At 50.2% G+C, this 16,529-nt stretch overlaps 1 protein-coding gene across 4 annotated transcripts in view; it reads left to right on the top strand.

Annotated features, from left to right (window-relative positions):
* The window catches only part of SCARB1 (scavenger receptor class B member 1), a 16,211-nt gene extending 263 nt beyond the window's left edge, over nucleotides 1–15,948 (top strand). The window contains exons 2-13 of one of the 4 annotated variants that reach the window (XM_052691192.1): nucleotides 2,807–2,964; nucleotides 4,430–4,571; nucleotides 4,996–5,199; nucleotides 5,503–5,598; nucleotides 5,903–6,015; nucleotides 7,519–7,685; nucleotides 8,202–8,320; nucleotides 9,857–9,930; nucleotides 10,603–10,654; nucleotides 11,093–11,236; nucleotides 13,334–13,453; nucleotides 15,535–15,630. In XM_052691192.1, the coding sequence (XP_052547152.1) occupies nucleotides 2,807–2,964; nucleotides 4,430–4,571; nucleotides 4,996–5,199; nucleotides 5,503–5,598; nucleotides 5,903–6,015; nucleotides 7,519–7,685; nucleotides 8,202–8,320; nucleotides 9,857–9,930; nucleotides 10,603–10,654; nucleotides 11,093–11,236; nucleotides 13,334–13,453 (1,389 nt within the window). In that variant the 3' untranslated portion in view covers nucleotides 15,535–15,630. Of the gene's footprint in view, nucleotides 1–2,806; nucleotides 2,965–4,429; nucleotides 4,572–4,995; nucleotides 5,200–5,502; nucleotides 5,599–5,902; nucleotides 6,016–7,518; nucleotides 7,686–8,201; nucleotides 8,321–9,856; nucleotides 9,931–10,602; nucleotides 10,655–11,092; nucleotides 11,237–13,333; nucleotides 13,454–15,534 lie in introns of all 4 variants that reach the window. The other 3 variants (XM_052691191.1, XM_052691195.1, XM_052691193.1) reach the window with 3 other exon arrangements.
* The last annotated feature ends 581 nt before the right edge of the window (nucleotides 15,949–16,529 follow it).

Here is a 16,529-nt window from a genome sequence, read left to right as displayed (position 1 = left end):
AGCTCTCCGGGGGCGATGAGAGCCGCGCACCGAAACGGCTGCTTCGGTGCTGCTCTTCCAGTTTGCGGCATCCTTAAAATCTCAGCGCGAATAAATCTAGGCTCGGCTGTTCTGTGCTCTGTTGCAGGAGGGCTGGGGCTGCCTGGGACCGCGATCCTCCTTAGCGGGGGCTGCGCTCTGCTGACGCTGACGGGTGATTGCTGCTGGGAGAAGCGCTGGATGCTCTTTGCTAACTGCATGGGAAAGCTTGTGCTGGTGGATTGCTCTGTATTGTCCAGAACAGCGTGGGTGATGCGCTGCAGTGCTCGGATGGAGTCCTTGCCTTGTGCGTGGTGTGGTGTCTGAGAGTGAAGCTCAAGAGTTGCCTCTCTTTGGGGTTCCTGGCTGCTGAGGGGGCCCTGCTGCTGGTTATGGCACAGGGATGCGGGCTGGGCCCTTGTGAGTCTGCACAGTGAGTGCTGCACAGAGCCCCAGGACCAGTGCTCAAAGACAGAAAGGGAGAAAATACAATGGAAAGGGCTCAAGGACTGAGATGAGAACAGGGAAGTTGCTCACCAATTACTGTTGCGAGCAAAAGAGTTCTAACTTGGGGCAGCTGCTGAGCTTTCCTCACAGAGTCCCCTCTGCAGCCCCCCACTAGCAAACCCTTACTGCATCAGCCCAATACGTGGCTTCGTCCCCAAATTCACCCAAACCTTTCCCACCGCCCACAACGGAGGGTCCCTCTCCCTTGGAGTTCCTTCAAGCTCACATCTACCCACATCAACAGCTAGAAACACTCCCCTGGCACAGGAGATAATTAGCGAGTGGCTGTAGCTGTGTGTGTCCCTGCGTCTTTGTCAGGAACAAGCTTCTGCTGGAATGGATGCTCTGGTAGTGCCACTGGCTGTGCAGAGCCAGGCAGACCTTTGCCATAAGCCAGAGTTGGTCTTTGTCCGGTCTGTTGGCTGTGCAGAGCTGGTGCTGGCACCTGTAAACATATGGCATGATCAGTGCAACCAGACTTCCCCTCTTTTGGGGAACTACCCGATTCAGCTACTTTCTAGTGAATCTCAGCGAGGAGAAGCCTGACCCTTCTTTTTCCTCAGGGCTCACTTCATCTCAAGTATGCAGTCTCCTCATCTTCCACGTGATTTGAAGGATCCCAAATTCTTACACAGCTTAAAGTCAAATGGAAAACAAACAATGGAGTGACATGCAGGGTGGTGAGAAGCGTGCAGGGCCTAGCTGAGATTCCTGGGGCAGTGTTTGGAGTGGTGGGTGTGAGGAGTTGCTGGTGGCAAGGCTTGGGCAGGGCTGGAGGCTGGTTGGCCTTTGGCAGGCACTTATCACATAACTCCACGTAGGAACTGTTGTCCTCAGTGCTTACGCTGCTGTCTTTGTCTGGAGGAGACGCATGGTAACCCGTTGCTTTCAGTTCTTCAGGAACTTAGCATGGTCAGGATATCTCAGACCACCCAGTGACCCTTTGTAACCCATCTGCGTGAAAAATAATTCTATTTTTATTCCAGACATGTGCCACATCTATGTTGATCTTCATGTAGCTTGACTCCAAGGCTGCTCTGATCAGCGTATCTTATTTAGTGGTAGTTGTTACAGTTGGACTTAATGAGCTTAGTGCTCTTTTCCAACCTCAGCAACCCTGTGGTTCTGTGCAGGGCCTGGAGCTGCTGGGCTCCCATGAGAGGAGGCTGAGAAGGGCAGCAGGCGGTCGGGATGCAACCTGTGTGTGTTACATAAATGCATGCATATGCAACGGGAAGCCCAGGGAATGCAAAGCAGAACAAAAAAAGTAAAGAAAAGCAGATGTCCGTGTTCAGACTCTGCTGGGTGCACAGGGAAAGGGTTATAAGACAATCTAGATGAAGTCTGGGTTGCTCTTGTCCCATGGTTGCTTCTCTGCCAGTGACGCTGCTGGCAGCTTTTTCCTCGTTCCTGCCATGGGGTCAAAGCAAGCAGCTGTGGGGCTGAGCTGGAGCTGGAGTGCCCGCGTGCCTTTGATGATTAGTGGATCAAACGCAGTTCTGAGCCGTGTTACTTAACTGCAGCGAGAGTTTGTACTTGCAGAGGAAGCAGAGGTAATAGTGGAGTGCCCCAAAATAGGTGATTAAGATGAAACGAGCTTTTGGTTTGCTGGTCCGTAAGGCAGCTCCCAGGAGACTGGGAAGGACCGGAGGCAGGAAGCCAGCTGCCAGCAGAGTGCCTGCAGAGGAGGTGAGGGCTTGGGTAATGCCTGTGCTTCAGTTGTGCACTGCCTTCAAACGGCATTAAGATGAACATGAATCTCTGCAGGATTACATCTGAGAGGAAGCAAAAGCAACTTGGATGCAGTTTGGTTGGCATCACCATTCTCTTCATCTATTCTGGGATAACCCAAGAGCTGCGTGGTTTGTAGTTGTAGCTATGGAGTTGCCATACCTGGCAAGCAAGTGGAAGATTTTAGGATGGGCTTGTTTGTGCCAGGCAAGTCAAACCACCAGAGCTGTGAATAATTCAGTGCTGGCTTGTCTAGCACGGTGAAAGCCTCCAGCACTTCAAAGCAGCTTTGAAACCTTGTGGGTAGGAGTCTGGCAAGCGGAGCTTCAATAAATAAGCCTGCAGACATCCTGTGGCACATACTTGATGCTTCTGCACGCATAAGTCTGGAGTTTAGAACTGGCTCTGTTTCAGTTTGCATAACGTGCTGTGTCCTCTAGAGATCCACTGCTGAAACTTCTGCCTTCAGCTAGGCCTGGCGTGGGAAATAGCAGTGGGTGTACTCAGCCTCCAAGGCCAAGCAGCCCATCTTCTTTCTCTTTCTTTGCAGAATGTGAGGATTGATCCCAGCAGCATCGCCTTCAACATGTGGAGGGACATCCCTGTTCCTTTTTATCTGACGGTGAACCTCTTTGAAGTGCAGAACCCTCAAGAGGTCCTCCAGGGAGCAAAGCCAAAGGTGGCCCAGCGTGGACCGTATGTTTACAGGTCAGGTACTGCTTGTGGTCCAGCTGTGTGTGAGCTGCTGTGCTGCCCACCAGACTCTTGGCTGGCTCCTCCAGGAGGACAGAATGGCAATAGTGCAGCCAGCCTGAGTGATAGCACAGGGTTTTAAAGCAATCCAAATGTGAAGTAATTGCTCTGATCTTGCTAAAACCATCAGTAGGACCGCTGGCTGGCAGGGCTGTGAGGCTGCTTGGTGCTTCAGTGTGAGCTGTGGAGCTTGGTCCTCTGCTGGGACCTGCTAGCTGTTAGTATGGTGATGGGTGAGCCCCATCTTCAGCTTGGGCTTCAGTTTAATCTTCACTGTGCATTTAGGAATCTAGCTCCAGAGCTGGAATCTCCTTGATATGAAGCTTCAGACTTCCTGCACTGATCTAAGACCCATCATCTATGACGGGATGCAGAATTTGCCCAACATGAGAACCAGTGCAGAGCACCGTATCTTGGCTAGGTTCAACAACAACAGGGCTTGATCTATTTGCCATGGCTAAGAATGGTGGCTGGAGTCCCTCTCTAGACCTGCTGTGTGAGGTGATGAGAGAGATTGAACTGAGCACATAATCCTACCTGTAAGTAACAATGTTTGACATGTTAGTGCCTATACATGTAGGCAAGGTCAGGTCAGCAGCCTAAGCAAGCTCATGTGGGAAGATTACAGGTCTAATCCCAAAGCTGTTTGAGTAGCGTTGGGGGAAACCTGGCACTATGTATATGCCCTCATTTCCCCTGGTCTGCTGGTCACACCACAGAACCGTGTAGGTTCTGTACGTTGTGATTGGATCAGTCACTTGGCTTGGGGAAAAGGCTTCACTTACACTGAGTAAGAATGAACAAAGGGGTAAAGCTTATTAATGTTCTTATGTTCCTGTTGAGCAAGATTAGTGCCTTTCCCTATTATGGACCATAAAATAGGCTCCACAATAAAGGACTTTGTTTCTGCTTGTGCGTTGAGCTGCAGCTCCCCATGGAGCTGTAACTGGCTTGGGATGCTGGGGACAACCTTGGGCTGCTGCAGCTGGGCTCCCTAACAGCATGCAGCAAGCAGGAGCTGGGTGGTGCACAGGAGAGTGACCCAAAGAGAAGAAGCAGAGCCAGAATGCTCTGTGGGGGCTGAGCTTCATGTGCGGCTGCCCAGGAGCCAGTAGGGAGCTCTGGGACAAATTCACACGGATTTGACTGTGGAGCTTGTGCCATCTTATTTGGCTCTCCTGTTTCAGAGGTTGTTTCAGTGTGTGGGATGGTGTTGATTGACTTATCTGAGCATCTCTGTCATAGATATAGGCTTCTCAGTAGCTGTTCTACTGCCTCTCCTGCAGCTTGGTGCTCCTGACTGGGGCTTGCTCTCCTTCTTCTGCTCTTCAGCAACAAGCCAAGGCCTGCCCTTGCTTCACACACAGTGCAATTGGCACCACATGGGGCCAGGTTCCCAAGGTCTCTTTTCTCTTTGCAGAGAGTTCAAGTATAAAACAAACATCACTTTCCATGACAACGACACAGTCTCCTACCTGGAGTACCGGCAGCTCTTCTTCCGGCCCGACTTGTCCAACGGCACCGAAGATGAGTACATAGTGATGCCCAACATCTTGATGTTGGTAAGGACTTGCTTCCCAGAGACGTGCTGGCTGGCGGGCAGGGTGGTGATGCTCTGTGTTAACCTGAGGCTTCTTTTCTTGTCAGACTTGAATTCAATCAAGCCACAAGATTAAGCTTACAGAGTACAGTTCTTTGTCTATCGGTTGTCACGTTGGGCTGCTACCTTTCCAAAATCAGAGTGATTAGAGGGGCTGGGCTCAAGTCTTCAACCTCATCTGTCTTCAACCTTTATCTGGGGAAATGAAACCTGTGAGCTCTCTGTGGCTGCTGCCACAAACTGCTTTTTTCCCAGCTGTGGGCTGAATGGTGCCCCGCAGGCTGTCAGAAGGGCTTCCATAGAGCGCTGTGCTGCGTGCTGAAGATGCACTGCATCCTCTCTGCCAAAGGCAGGGCTCTGATCTCAAGGATTGCTTTCCTTCACAGGGAGCAGCTGTCATGATGGAAAACCTACCCAGTTTTGTGAAGTTCTTGCTGAGTGGGGCCCTGGCTGGCCTGAAGCAGGAGGCCTTCATTAACCGGACAGTGGGGGAGATCTTGTGGGGCTATGAAGACCCTCTTTTAGACACAATAAATGCCCTTGTCCCTGGCCTGATCCCATTCAAGGGAAAATTTGGCATATTTGTGGAGGTGAGTAAACTCCTGCTGGGAACCCTGAAGTCCCAGACATATTGCTCTTGTTACTGAATATGCAGGCTGTCTCCTTCACAAACTGCTTGGAGCAGCCATGTGTAATTGATGGCGGTTGTGTAAGGCGCCTTACATTTCTGCTGGAGGGGAAAATTGTGTTGGAAGCTGTCTCTGGCAACCAACGTGAAACTTCAGAAGCTTACAGTATGTGAAGTGCTCCTAATGATGAAGTATGCAAAGGTGTTAGCACCCTGCAGGCTTTCTGCATGTGATGGATTACAGGTTAATTTCTTCTCTCTGCAGTTTAACAACACCAATTCTGGATTGTTCACAGTGAATACAGGCATGAAGAACATCAGTCAAGTTCATATGGTGGATTCATGGAATGGCTTGAAAAAGGTAAGCATCGGGCAGCAAAACTCAGGTACAGGGGCAGTGCCTGATGTAGAGCAAGGCTAACTGAAAGCTTTTGGTGCTGTTGTATCAGTGGGTCACAAGTTTGGAAGCGAGTTCCTATGGAACTTGAATGTCAAAGTAAAGGCAGAATGACCAGAAGGCAGCCCAGTGCAAGAAGCATTCAGTTGGACCCATCCTGAAAGCTCTCCAGCATTGCTGTCCCCAGCTACTCTGGATGGCATGGCAGGGATGGAAGTCAACATTGAGCTGATAGGACTGAGCTCCTCTCTCTGCACCCATCCAACAGGTGAACTACTGGCGAAGCAATCAGTGCAACATGATCAACGGGACTGCAGGGGAGATGTGGCCACCATACATGTCCCCAACATCACTGGAGTTCTACAGCCCCGATGCCTGCAGGTGAGGCTGCAGCAGGCGCAGAGCTGCAGTCCCTGTGCTGATGGTGGGAGATGCTCTGGTGCTTGCGGAGCGCTGTGTGGTGATGCAGAGGACTTGGGCAGAGTTCCTGTAGTTGAATGTTCTGCTGCAGTTCAGTGTTGTAGTGTCAGAGCATTGCAAAGAGCGTAGAGCTGTCTGCCTACGTCTTGTGATGTTCATAAATACCTTCTGGATTGCTGGGGAAGCCTAACCTAACTGAATTGAAAACCAGTCTAGACAAAATTTGGGAAGAGGAAGGCTGGAAATGAAGGTTGTCAGAAGGAAATGCTGTTTGGCCACAGAACTACTGCAGAAGTAATGCTGGGGGCTGTGCCACTGCTCCTACGCTGCTTCATTTTTGCTCTTGCATAGCTGTGCCTGTGTGATGCCCTGGTCTCAGCTGAGTGTGCAGAGGTTAAAGTACCTCTGGAGCCTGCCCTGCTCCTGTGGAAACACCCTGAGACTGGAAGGAGGGGAAGTGAGGTGGCCAGATACAAAGCTCTGTCCCCAGCCAGGGAAAGATAATGGTGATTTCGGCTATGCAGTTGCTGCAAAACAAGCAAAGTGCTCCTGCTGAATAGAGATCAGTGACCTCAGCCAACAAGCAAAGTCAGCTGAGCCCAGTATTAGTGCAGGAATTCCTCTACACAAGAGTCATCAACAAATACCAAAATGACTCAGAGCCAAGGACTTGCAGGGATGTTTACTGGTAGTCAAAGTTTATTTAAACATACCTGTTTTTGTAGAACTGTGGAGGTCTTGTAGAGAATGTAAAGTGTTTTTGGCAAGGTGTAAAATCGAGCAGGAGGCTTGGTTTCCTGTGATTCTTGCTGGAGGGTGAGCACAGCACAGAAGCGTGCACATCAGTGCTGTGCAGAAGGCAGCTGTAGTGATGGGCATCCTTCTTGGCTGGGCTGGCTGCATCCCCACGGGTCTTGCTTGAGTGCAAAGGAGTGAACTGCCTTCCTGGAAACATGCATCTACTGATGCATGCAGCATAAAGTCGCTGCTCTTTTACCTGGATTAAAATCTTGCTGTACAGTGTAGTTCAAAAGATGAAATTTTCCACTCTCCTGATGGCTGTGTGCTAGAAAACAGATTTAGCCAGTGTCCATCTGCTGTGACAGAGCTCTTCTATCTCGGGGGCCAGTGCCAGCACAAAGAAAGCATTATCTCTGGGAGAGCGGCCATGGGGATTACTCCATGCCCTTAAACAAATCCATTCTGGATTCTGCAAACAGATTTATAAGCTTGTGTGGTTCCCTCCACAACTAGTCCTGACCAGCCTTGTATTTGTGCTTAAAACATGGAAAGCAAATGGCTTAGATACTCATTCCCAATCCAAAGCTCTGCTCGGAGTGTTTATCTTGATCTCAAAGTCTAAGTTACATTGCAACTGCATCTTATCCGGTGAAGATAAGAGCCTGTTTCTGTGCTAAGAACCTGCTGGCTAATCCTGATCCTTCTTCACCAAAACCCTTCCAGATCCATGAAACTGGTGTACGAGCAGTCGGGACAGTTCAAGGGGGTGCCCACCTATCGCTTCGTGGCACCGAAAACGCTCTTTGCCAATGGCACAGATTATCCCCCCAACGAAGGCTTCTGTCCCTGCAGGCAGTCTGGCATCCAGAACGTCAGCTCCTGCAGGCTAAGTGAGTCCTGCAATTCCCCTTTCCATACTGATGTCTGGGGCAGGTGGGATGGGATTACCTGTCCAAAAACTTGCTTTGCTGCCTGGCAGAGGGCTGGAAGGTATCTCTGGGGTATGTGTGCATTCATCTGAGCAAGGGGAGAGTGAGAAAGCTGCTGAAAGAGCCCTCTGCTTGTTCATGAAATGGCTGAGGGTAGGATGGAGCATCACCTCCCCCAGGCTGAAAGCTGGCTGTGTAACTGCCAAGCTAAACTTTGACTTTGGACAGTGAGTAGAGATCACTCAGGAGTGAGAATTCAGTCTTCAGTGTTCTGTCCCACATTTGTGGCTGATGAGTGTTTGGTGGTGTGTGGGGTGAAGGTGGCTTAGAGGTGGGATCTGAACCTTTCTGGTGCGACAAGCTGCTGGGGGAAAAGAATAGAAAAGCATGAAAAAGCAGAAAAAAATTCTGCAATGGTTTAGAAATATCAACGTGCTCTCAGATGGACGAGCTTAAGTTGTCTCTGTTCTCACCCAGATGCACCGATGTTCATCTCCCACCCTCACTTCTACAATGCTGACCCAAGCCTGGTGGATGCTGTGGAAGGCCTGCATCCCAGCAAGGAGGAGCACGCGCTCTTCCTTGACGTGCACCCGGTGAGGGGCTGGGAGGTGGCTGCCCCAGGGCAAGGCCAAAGCTGTTCAGTGGGGCTGGGGGGAATGGCTGCCCTTAGGCTGGGCCTAGGCTGTGCAGTGGGGCTGGTAAACACCCTGTGGTGGGGACTGGTGGGATCCTGCTCTGCTGGGTCTGGACCTGGGCTGGGCAACACCTGATGAGGGGCCGGGAGGGCTGGCCTAGGCTGTGTGGTGGAGATGGGAGCATGCTACCCTGCCTGTCAGCCCCATGCTGCTCTCCTGGTGCTGACTGGAGCAGGTTCCAGAGTGCAAAGTGGTAAGGACGTGTGCAGATAAAAAACACCAAAGTCATAAACTAATTGAATAACTAGCTTAGCTTCTAGGGAATTGCAGGACTAATTGGAATCATAATTGTTTTGATAAGCGCAGTCCTTTTCTTTCCACTGACTCAGGAAGGCCCGTGACACCAGGAGGTGTATCTGGCAGCAGCCCAGGTCTGTAAACATGTATGACCATGAGAGATGACTGGCAAAGTCTGAACACCACTTTGTAGGGCACCTGTTGCTGCTGTTTTGGGGCTGGCTTATTCCTCCATCCTGACTAGCCCATCTGACTGGCTGCTTCTGCTCTGTCAGCCTTGCTGCTGCACCTCGTGCATACTGAACAGAAGGATGAAGCTGCTCACCAGTGCCATCTCAAGTCATCTTTGTCTCCCCAGTTGAAGGGGAGAAGACATGGGGCTCTTCCCCTTGTGGCCCACTCTGCATGTGGCCATGAGTGGAATGTTTCCAAGTGTTCAGTGGTGCTAACTTGAGCAAGAAACCAATCCCCTCTTGAAGTAAGGCAAGATAAACTTCTTACCCAGGCATTGGGTTCGCTCCTTTTCTTATCACATTTACGGAAATCTAATTAAGTTTATTACAGTATCAAAGCTCTTCTGATAACAGTACAATTCACTGTTATCTAGCCCAGCCTGCTGAGTACAAATATGGGCAATCCAGGCAAAATACCCTCCCCTTAGTATGTCAGAGAACTGCAGTGTCATGAGGAGCCAATGCCAAAGGACCATCTTAGAAGTGTGATGTTGTGTGCTGATGTATTCTCAAAACAAGTGCAGATAGGTTCAACAACAGAAGAGGCTCATCAGGCTCAGGAATAGAAGCTTCTGTTAAAACACCCTGCCCAAGGAATCAATTGCAGGTTGTGAGTTCTACGTGGTAACTTTAAACTTGATTGGGTTTGGTCCCACGAGCCCTATGTCCTGTAAAGCACCTCCCCATGTTCATGCAGTCTGCCTGTTAAACACGTGCACTACACATGTGAGCAGTCATCCTCAGAGCCTGGGGAGCAGCGTGGGGCTGACCAGCACTGGTACACTGGAAACTCAGCCTTGCTGCTGGCCATGTGTGGTGGATCTCTGAGTGATCCAATTCACTGCTTCATTGGGAAGTTGGCACCTGGAGCAGCTGGGGAGGAAAGTGGAGAGCCAGTTTTCTGCAGAGCTCTCACAATATGTGTGAGTTGTACTGATGAAATGGTTGGTCTCTTCCTATGCAGATGACAGGCATCCCCATGAATTGCTCCATCAAGCTCCAGCTGAACCAGTACATGAAGCAGGTGTCTGGTATCCTGTAAGTGATTCGCTGTTAAAAGTGGCTATCTCTTCATCCAGCAGGGAGTGCTGCTGGCTCTGGGGTCCCTGCAGAACTCACCCTGACAGAGGAGAGAGCTTTGATGTTAGCAGTGTCACCACTGCAGCAGCCAGCTGGCTGATGTGTGGGGTCAGCTGTTCCAGTGACCTCCAGCTGCTGTCCCCTGGCAGTGCTGTGTGCCTGCCTGTTGGCTCAGCTCTTGCAGTGCTTCATGCACCTGACTGAACAGTTGAAATACAAATGCTGGCCCTGTTGTGCATGCTGGCGGACGATCTCTGTGCTCTGAACTTGGCAGTACTGCCCTGCAGTGCCATGCAGATGACTGGGACATCTCAGATCTGCGTAAGCTCAACATTCCAGTTCACTGAATCAGTGTACCCAGAGCCCAGGTTTGGGATGGCACTTCTTGCTGTCATTGGACAACTAAATTCAAATGGAAGTGTTGGCACTGCTTTTGCACAGAAGGCCCAAGATGAACCTGGTCCCTGGAGGGCAGGGAGCTCCCTGAAGCAGCAGGAGTTGCTACCTTCTTGCATCAGTGTCCTGGCCACTGCTGGTCTGCCAGACTCTTCCCATTAGGAAGAATTGCAACAGTTGCTGTGGTCTGATGAACCAGGAATCTAAATGCTTGTTTCTTTTCCACCCCCACAGTCAAACAGGGAAGATTCAGCCAGTGGTGATGCCGCTGCTGTGGTTTGCAGAGGTGAGCAGCCTTCCTTGACCAAATTCTGAAGAGTGTCTCGTGCAGGAAGGGGGAAACCGTGGTGCTGGGGAAACTCCACTCTGAATAAGGCTTTAAGCCAGCCAGACTGAGCAGCCAACGGAAGGCTTTGTACTGCTTGGCTGCATGATTAATCCTTCTAAGTCAAACAAACCCTGCACTGTACTTGGCAAACCTCTGGCTCTGTCCTGGATGCGGGGTTAAATAGAACCCAGAACAGCACTGCCAGCATCTGCATGCTAATGTGTGCTAGGGAGTGCAGTCCTACAGCTGTGTGCATGTCCAGCTGTTTGGTACAAGCTTCTGGCCTGCCTCTGACCTAAATTCCTCAATCCGTGGTAGGAGAGGCATTGCACAAATGGTCTGTCACTGCTCTGGATGAAAGAGAGATGCCTATCACAACTTTGCTTTCTTGGGCAGAGTGGATACATTGATGGCTCAGTCCTATCGCAGTTTTACACCAACCTGGTGCTGATCCCATCCATCCTAGACTACCTGCAGTACATCTTCCTCGGGCTCAGTGTCCCGCTCATCATCTCAGCTGCACTCATGATGATGAGTCAGGTAAGAACGTGCAGATATCAGGTGGGAAGTGCTGTTAGCCAAACCAGATTTAATCGGATGGCAAAGACTGAGTTGACAATCTAACACTCCTGATGGAGCATTGGCTGATACCGTGATTCTGTTACAACTGTGTCCTAATGACACCAGTAGGTAACCACAGGACTTCCTCAGCTATCAAGAAATTGGGCTGCAAATGTTTTAAAAGCAATTCTGGTCATCTCAGTGCGCAGCAGTGACCAAAGCAGGTTCTCATGGGAGGAAACATTTCTCAGCTCACCCAACTAATGCACAACCCTGGCTCATCAATCTCATTTCCATGTAAAGCATCAGGTCTGTACCCTCACCCAGAAGCTCATTTATTTCTCTGCAAGTGCAGCTGTTCTAAATATCTGTGGGAGTCAGGCCTGCAGGGATCTGTGGGTGAGAAGTCCTGACCTCTGAGGGCTGCAGGGAGCTTTGGGTGGGTAGGAGCAGCGCAGGGCCTGGCTGCCCCATCCGTCTGAGTGTAATGCTGTGGGGACAGAATATAAAACAGCTCAGGCACTTGGTGGTGATCTGTCTCCAGCTGCAAAACACTCATCTGATAAGAGCTAAAGCTTTTAGAGAGCTTAGCATTGAAGTAGAGATCTAGCTCCCTAACCTATATCAAAGCAAGCTTATTGAGCTTGGAGTTACAGCCAGACAGCTTGAGCTGGCTCTAAAGCTGCAGATAAGAAGAAGCTGCTTGAGGGGATGAAAAGGCAGTGAAGAGGATGAGTGGGTTGAGGTGAGAGCATGGGCGAGAGGCTGCTTCTGCTCAACCTTTAGCTACCCTTACTGAAATGCTAATATCAGCCCACTTTAAATAGCTCTAGAGTTCTCCGAGTATCACATAATTGGATTTCTACCAAGCCTACAACTGCTTAATTGACTTAAACACATGATTCCAAATCCCCTTGTTCCTCCCTGCGCTACCTGGCAGTGGGGGAGCAGTGTGAGGGGCTGGGGCTCAGTGCTGACCCTTGTGCTGTTCCCAGAGCAGCTGAGCTCTGAGTGTGCCTCCCTCTTTGTTCCAGCAGCTGCAGGTGGCCGCAGGCTTCATCCTGCTCTGCAGCACCACTGTATCTCAGCACCTGCTGGTGTTTCCTGGGCTGCTGTGTCTGACAGCCTGGGCTGCCATTTCCTCACCCTGCTTTGTGCAGGTTTCCCTGCATCAAAGAGCCTTACCCACTATGCTGGAAGGGGGTAGGAGAAAAGCTGCCTTCTCTATTCACTTGAATTGTCTGAACAGCTGCTTTTGAAACATCCCAAACCTGGGCATGAGACAGCTGCATCTGGGTGCTCAGCCAGAGCCTCACAAAGTGCTAGAACTAAAATAAACCAGAAGAAGCATCTGACTACCTGAAAAATAAATCAGTAGCCCTAATGGCTTTATAAATCTTGGAGGAAGCCATGCAACAGCACATTAAATTCTGTGCCTAATGAACAGATAAGAGCTTGTAAACTGGAAGACAGCAACTTGCAGCCAAGCTGTGTTCCTCAATCAAAGTGCTGCTGATCTAGTGATGATTGCTAATCACCCCCGTTCCTCTCTCTGGAGGCCACAGGTGATGTCTGAGGGGCATTGTCCCCATCTTCACGTGTCTGCCAGCGTGAAGCTCTTGCTTAACCTGTGCCTTCCTGGTGTGTCTCACATCTCTCTGGCTTCCAGAGAGAGCAGTGGGCCATCAAACCAGTCCAGATGAGGTACTGTGAAACACTTAAATCTTAGTCTAGTTTGCATAGGAGCCAGTTTAAAATGCATCTGTTGTTCCAAAAATGTGCGTGTCTCCTGTATGGGCACAACATGTGCCCACATGCAGCATTAAAGCTCTCTGCTAATGCGACCCAAAGCTTATGCAAGAAGACATTTAATATGCAAACAGACCATTTTAAAACTGGCTTGGTGCTGATCAAAATCTTAAATAGGGCTTAGTTTAACCTAAATCTTGAAATCTTCCTCAATAGCTGAATTATAGTTAAACAGTGATTAAAACTTCTTTAAAATCGCCTCCTGAAATCAGACCCTCGTGGAATTCATGTCAAAGTGCACCATAAACGAGCCTGATTATCTTCTAGGAAAAATGCTCTTTATTTTGGAGTAGCAATAGAAAGAAGTCAGACAGTAATAAGGCCACCCAGGCCCCCCATGCCAGAAAGCTGCCTCCGGTTAAGGTGTTGCGGGAAGCCAGACTATAGGTGGGTACCCAGCCAAGGTAACACGCTCTTCTCTCATCCAGAGTTGATTGAACTTTGCTAAAAACCAATCAAATGGAAATGTTTGCTGTCCATGTGTACCAGAAGATGTGTCTTCTTGGCAGTCTTTGATGCAGCCCTGTTATCTCCTGCCTTTGTTTGGGACGATTTAGCTGTGTTAGTACTAGCACTTAACCAGGCTGCAAGAACACACTCTTGTTTCTGCTCCCTGTGTACTTGGTCTAATGGTATCAGCAAGGATTGGGATAAAACATAAGTGTGGTGTGAGGAGCTGCTTTCCTCACCTCCCTCCCCTATGAGAGTTTGAGAGCTGGAGGTAAGTTCTTCAGAGGGCCCAGCGGTGGGGGTGACAGAGGCACCCTGCTGGTGCCCTGCAAGGGCTTTCAATGGGGAATTTGATTTTTCAAATATCTGGGTTTGTATTACAGAAACACAAAATCACAGAATCAATGGAGTTGGAAGGGAGCTGTGGAGGTCATCTCCTGCAACCCCTCTGTTCAAGCAGGGCCACCTAGGCCTGCTTGCTCAGGTCCATGTCCAGGTGCCTCTTGAATCCCCAAGGATGGAGATTCCCCCACTTCTATGTGCAACCTTACCCAGTGCTTGGGCACAGGGGTTTTTTTTTAAAAGAAAAAATTAAAAAAAAAAAAAAAAAAGCAAGCATTTTCTGATGCTCAGATCACAGCTGTGTTTTAGTTTGTGCCCATCACCTCGTCCTGTCTCTGACAACCACTGGGAAGAGCCTCACTCTTTGGGGGTTTTACAGTCTTCATTGAGCTCCTGAAATAAATTAAGATCCCCCTGAGCCTTCTCTTCTCCAGGCTGTACAGCTTCAACTTTCTTGGCCCTCGTATGAGATGCTACAGTCCTTTAATCATCTCAATAGTCCTGCTTTGGCCTCTCAGTAGATCCACGTCTCTGTGGCTCTGGGGAGCCCAGAACAACTGGAAACGGTACTTCAGGACTACATCAGTGCTGAGCAGGGGGGAAGGACCACCTTGAGCTGCTGGCCGTGCTTCATCTAATGCAGCCTGGGGCTGCCCCTTCCCACATGCAGACTTTGCAGTTCCCCTTGCTGCAGCTGGTGAGGCTCCTGTTGTCCATTTCTCCAGCCTATCAAGGTCCTGTGGGATGGCAGTGTGACCCTCTGGTGCATCAGCCACTCCTCCCAGCTTCGTGTCACCTGCTAGTAGCTGAGGTTGCACTCCACCCCCACCATCTAGATCATTAATAAAGATGTTAGGTGTTAAACAGAGCTGGACCCAGGGCAGATGCCTGAGGTACACTACTCGTATCTGCTTTCCAGTAAGTGTGGGCCATTGGCAGTACCCTTTATGAGAATCACACAGGAAATGGCATTGAAAGCCTTACTGCAGCCAAAGTTGGCAATATCCACAGCTCTGCCCTCACCTACTGAGCTGCTAATAATCACACAAAGTTATCGTGCTGGTCAAAGGTGACTTTTCCTTAGTGGATCCATGCTGACTGCCCCTGATGACTTTGTCCTTAGTTGCCTGGAAATAGTTCCCAGTGCTTCCCAGGGATTGAGGGGAGGCTGCCTGGCTTGTAGTTCCCTTCTCTTAAAGATAGGTGCTTCTTTTTTGCGTGTTTACTTGGCCAGAAGCAGCTCATTCATCCATGCAGGCCTCCTGGTCTTTGTCCATGATAAGACCCTGTGTGTTTCATAGAACTGTTTGAGTTGGAAGGGACCCTTAAAGGTCATCTATTCCAACTCCCCTGCAATGAATAGGGACACTATAGCTATGAACAGGGACTTGTACAGCTAGTAGATGTCTGGGGCTGTGCAGCTCGCTTACAGACAATCCTCTGCCTGATGACACAGCTCTACAGGCTGGCTGTTCCTGGGTTGTTACAAGGACTGGTGGGCAGGACCAGAGATAATGTTCTGTTGGGGCAGGAGATGTAAAAGCATTCAATTTGAAATCTGTCAGGGAAGGATTGCGCCATGCAGAAATCCAAGGCGCTGGGGCACAATTCTTGTGCGTGATGCGTGCTGTACGGTCTGTGCTGTGGGGTTGTAACCTCTGCCCTCTTCTCTCCAGAAGTCTGCCAAGGAGAAGCACCCACACGACCCCACCACGCAGAGTCCCCAGCCCTCTGAGACCACACCGCTCCTCCAGGACACCTGCATACAGAGCCACGACACCGCCGAGGCCTGAGCTTGGGATGGGAACTGCTTCAGATCACCACCATTCTCCAGAAGGGGACGAGTCCTGGGCAGCCCCACGGAGGCACAGGGAGTGCACGGCCGGAAAGGCCTTGTCCAGGAACCCAAAACACAGTGTGTGAGGGGCCTTGGCCAGACTGTGCTCATCACAGCCCTCTCCCCCCGTGGGCAGGCAGGGCTGAAAGCAGCTGCTGGCTCATCTGTTGTTTTGCAATGTAAAACTGCCTACTGCCAGGAATAAAAGGCACTTTAATAGGAGCCCTTAGAATAAATAAGGTTTGTATAAGTAGCACTGGTGGGATTTAGTGATCTTTTTTAAAGCCACTGTTCATCTCGCATGACCAGGGCTTGCTATCCCAAAGCCACTTAAGGGTTTTATTGCCACTCGATGTGACCAGACTATGCCACAAATCAATTCTGAGTGCTGTCACGGCAGTGATGTTTCTCCTAGAGGCTCTTCAGGGCACCTGGAGCCTGCCCAGGGTTACTCCGGCCTTTTCATGTCTTATTCTGTGCTGTAACATTGAGCTCCGGTGATTCCCTTCCGGAGCCTTTTCACTCCAACCTGCCAGATCCCTCCTTGCTTTTGGTGACTGACACACAGGCCATACCAAAAACCTTTTTGGTGTATCCAGCTTTCCACATAAATCCTGCTGGAGCAGGTGTCTGCCCTGCTCTGCCCCCCTCCTCCCATCAGCACTCAGTTAGAGAGTGCTGATGAAGATACTTGTGCCTTCAGATGGAGGAAGCAGTGTGGAATAATGGCAGTCACGATGGCTTTGGTAGGATTTGGAGAAGTTACTCCATATTTCTGAAATGGGGCCTTGTGGTACGTAGAGCTGGGTGTTAACTGCAGCGTGAGGGCTGGGG

Source organism: Tympanuchus pallidicinctus, unplaced genomic scaffold (genome assembly GCF_026119805.1).
Source record: "Tympanuchus pallidicinctus isolate F22 unplaced genomic scaffold, pur_lepc_1.0 scaffold28, whole genome shotgun sequence".
NCBI classification, from domain to species: domain Eukaryota; kingdom Metazoa; phylum Chordata; class Aves; order Galliformes; family Phasianidae; genus Tympanuchus; species Tympanuchus pallidicinctus.
Note: the sequence above shows the minus strand (reverse complement) of the source record. Positions and strands in the feature narration are given on the sequence as shown.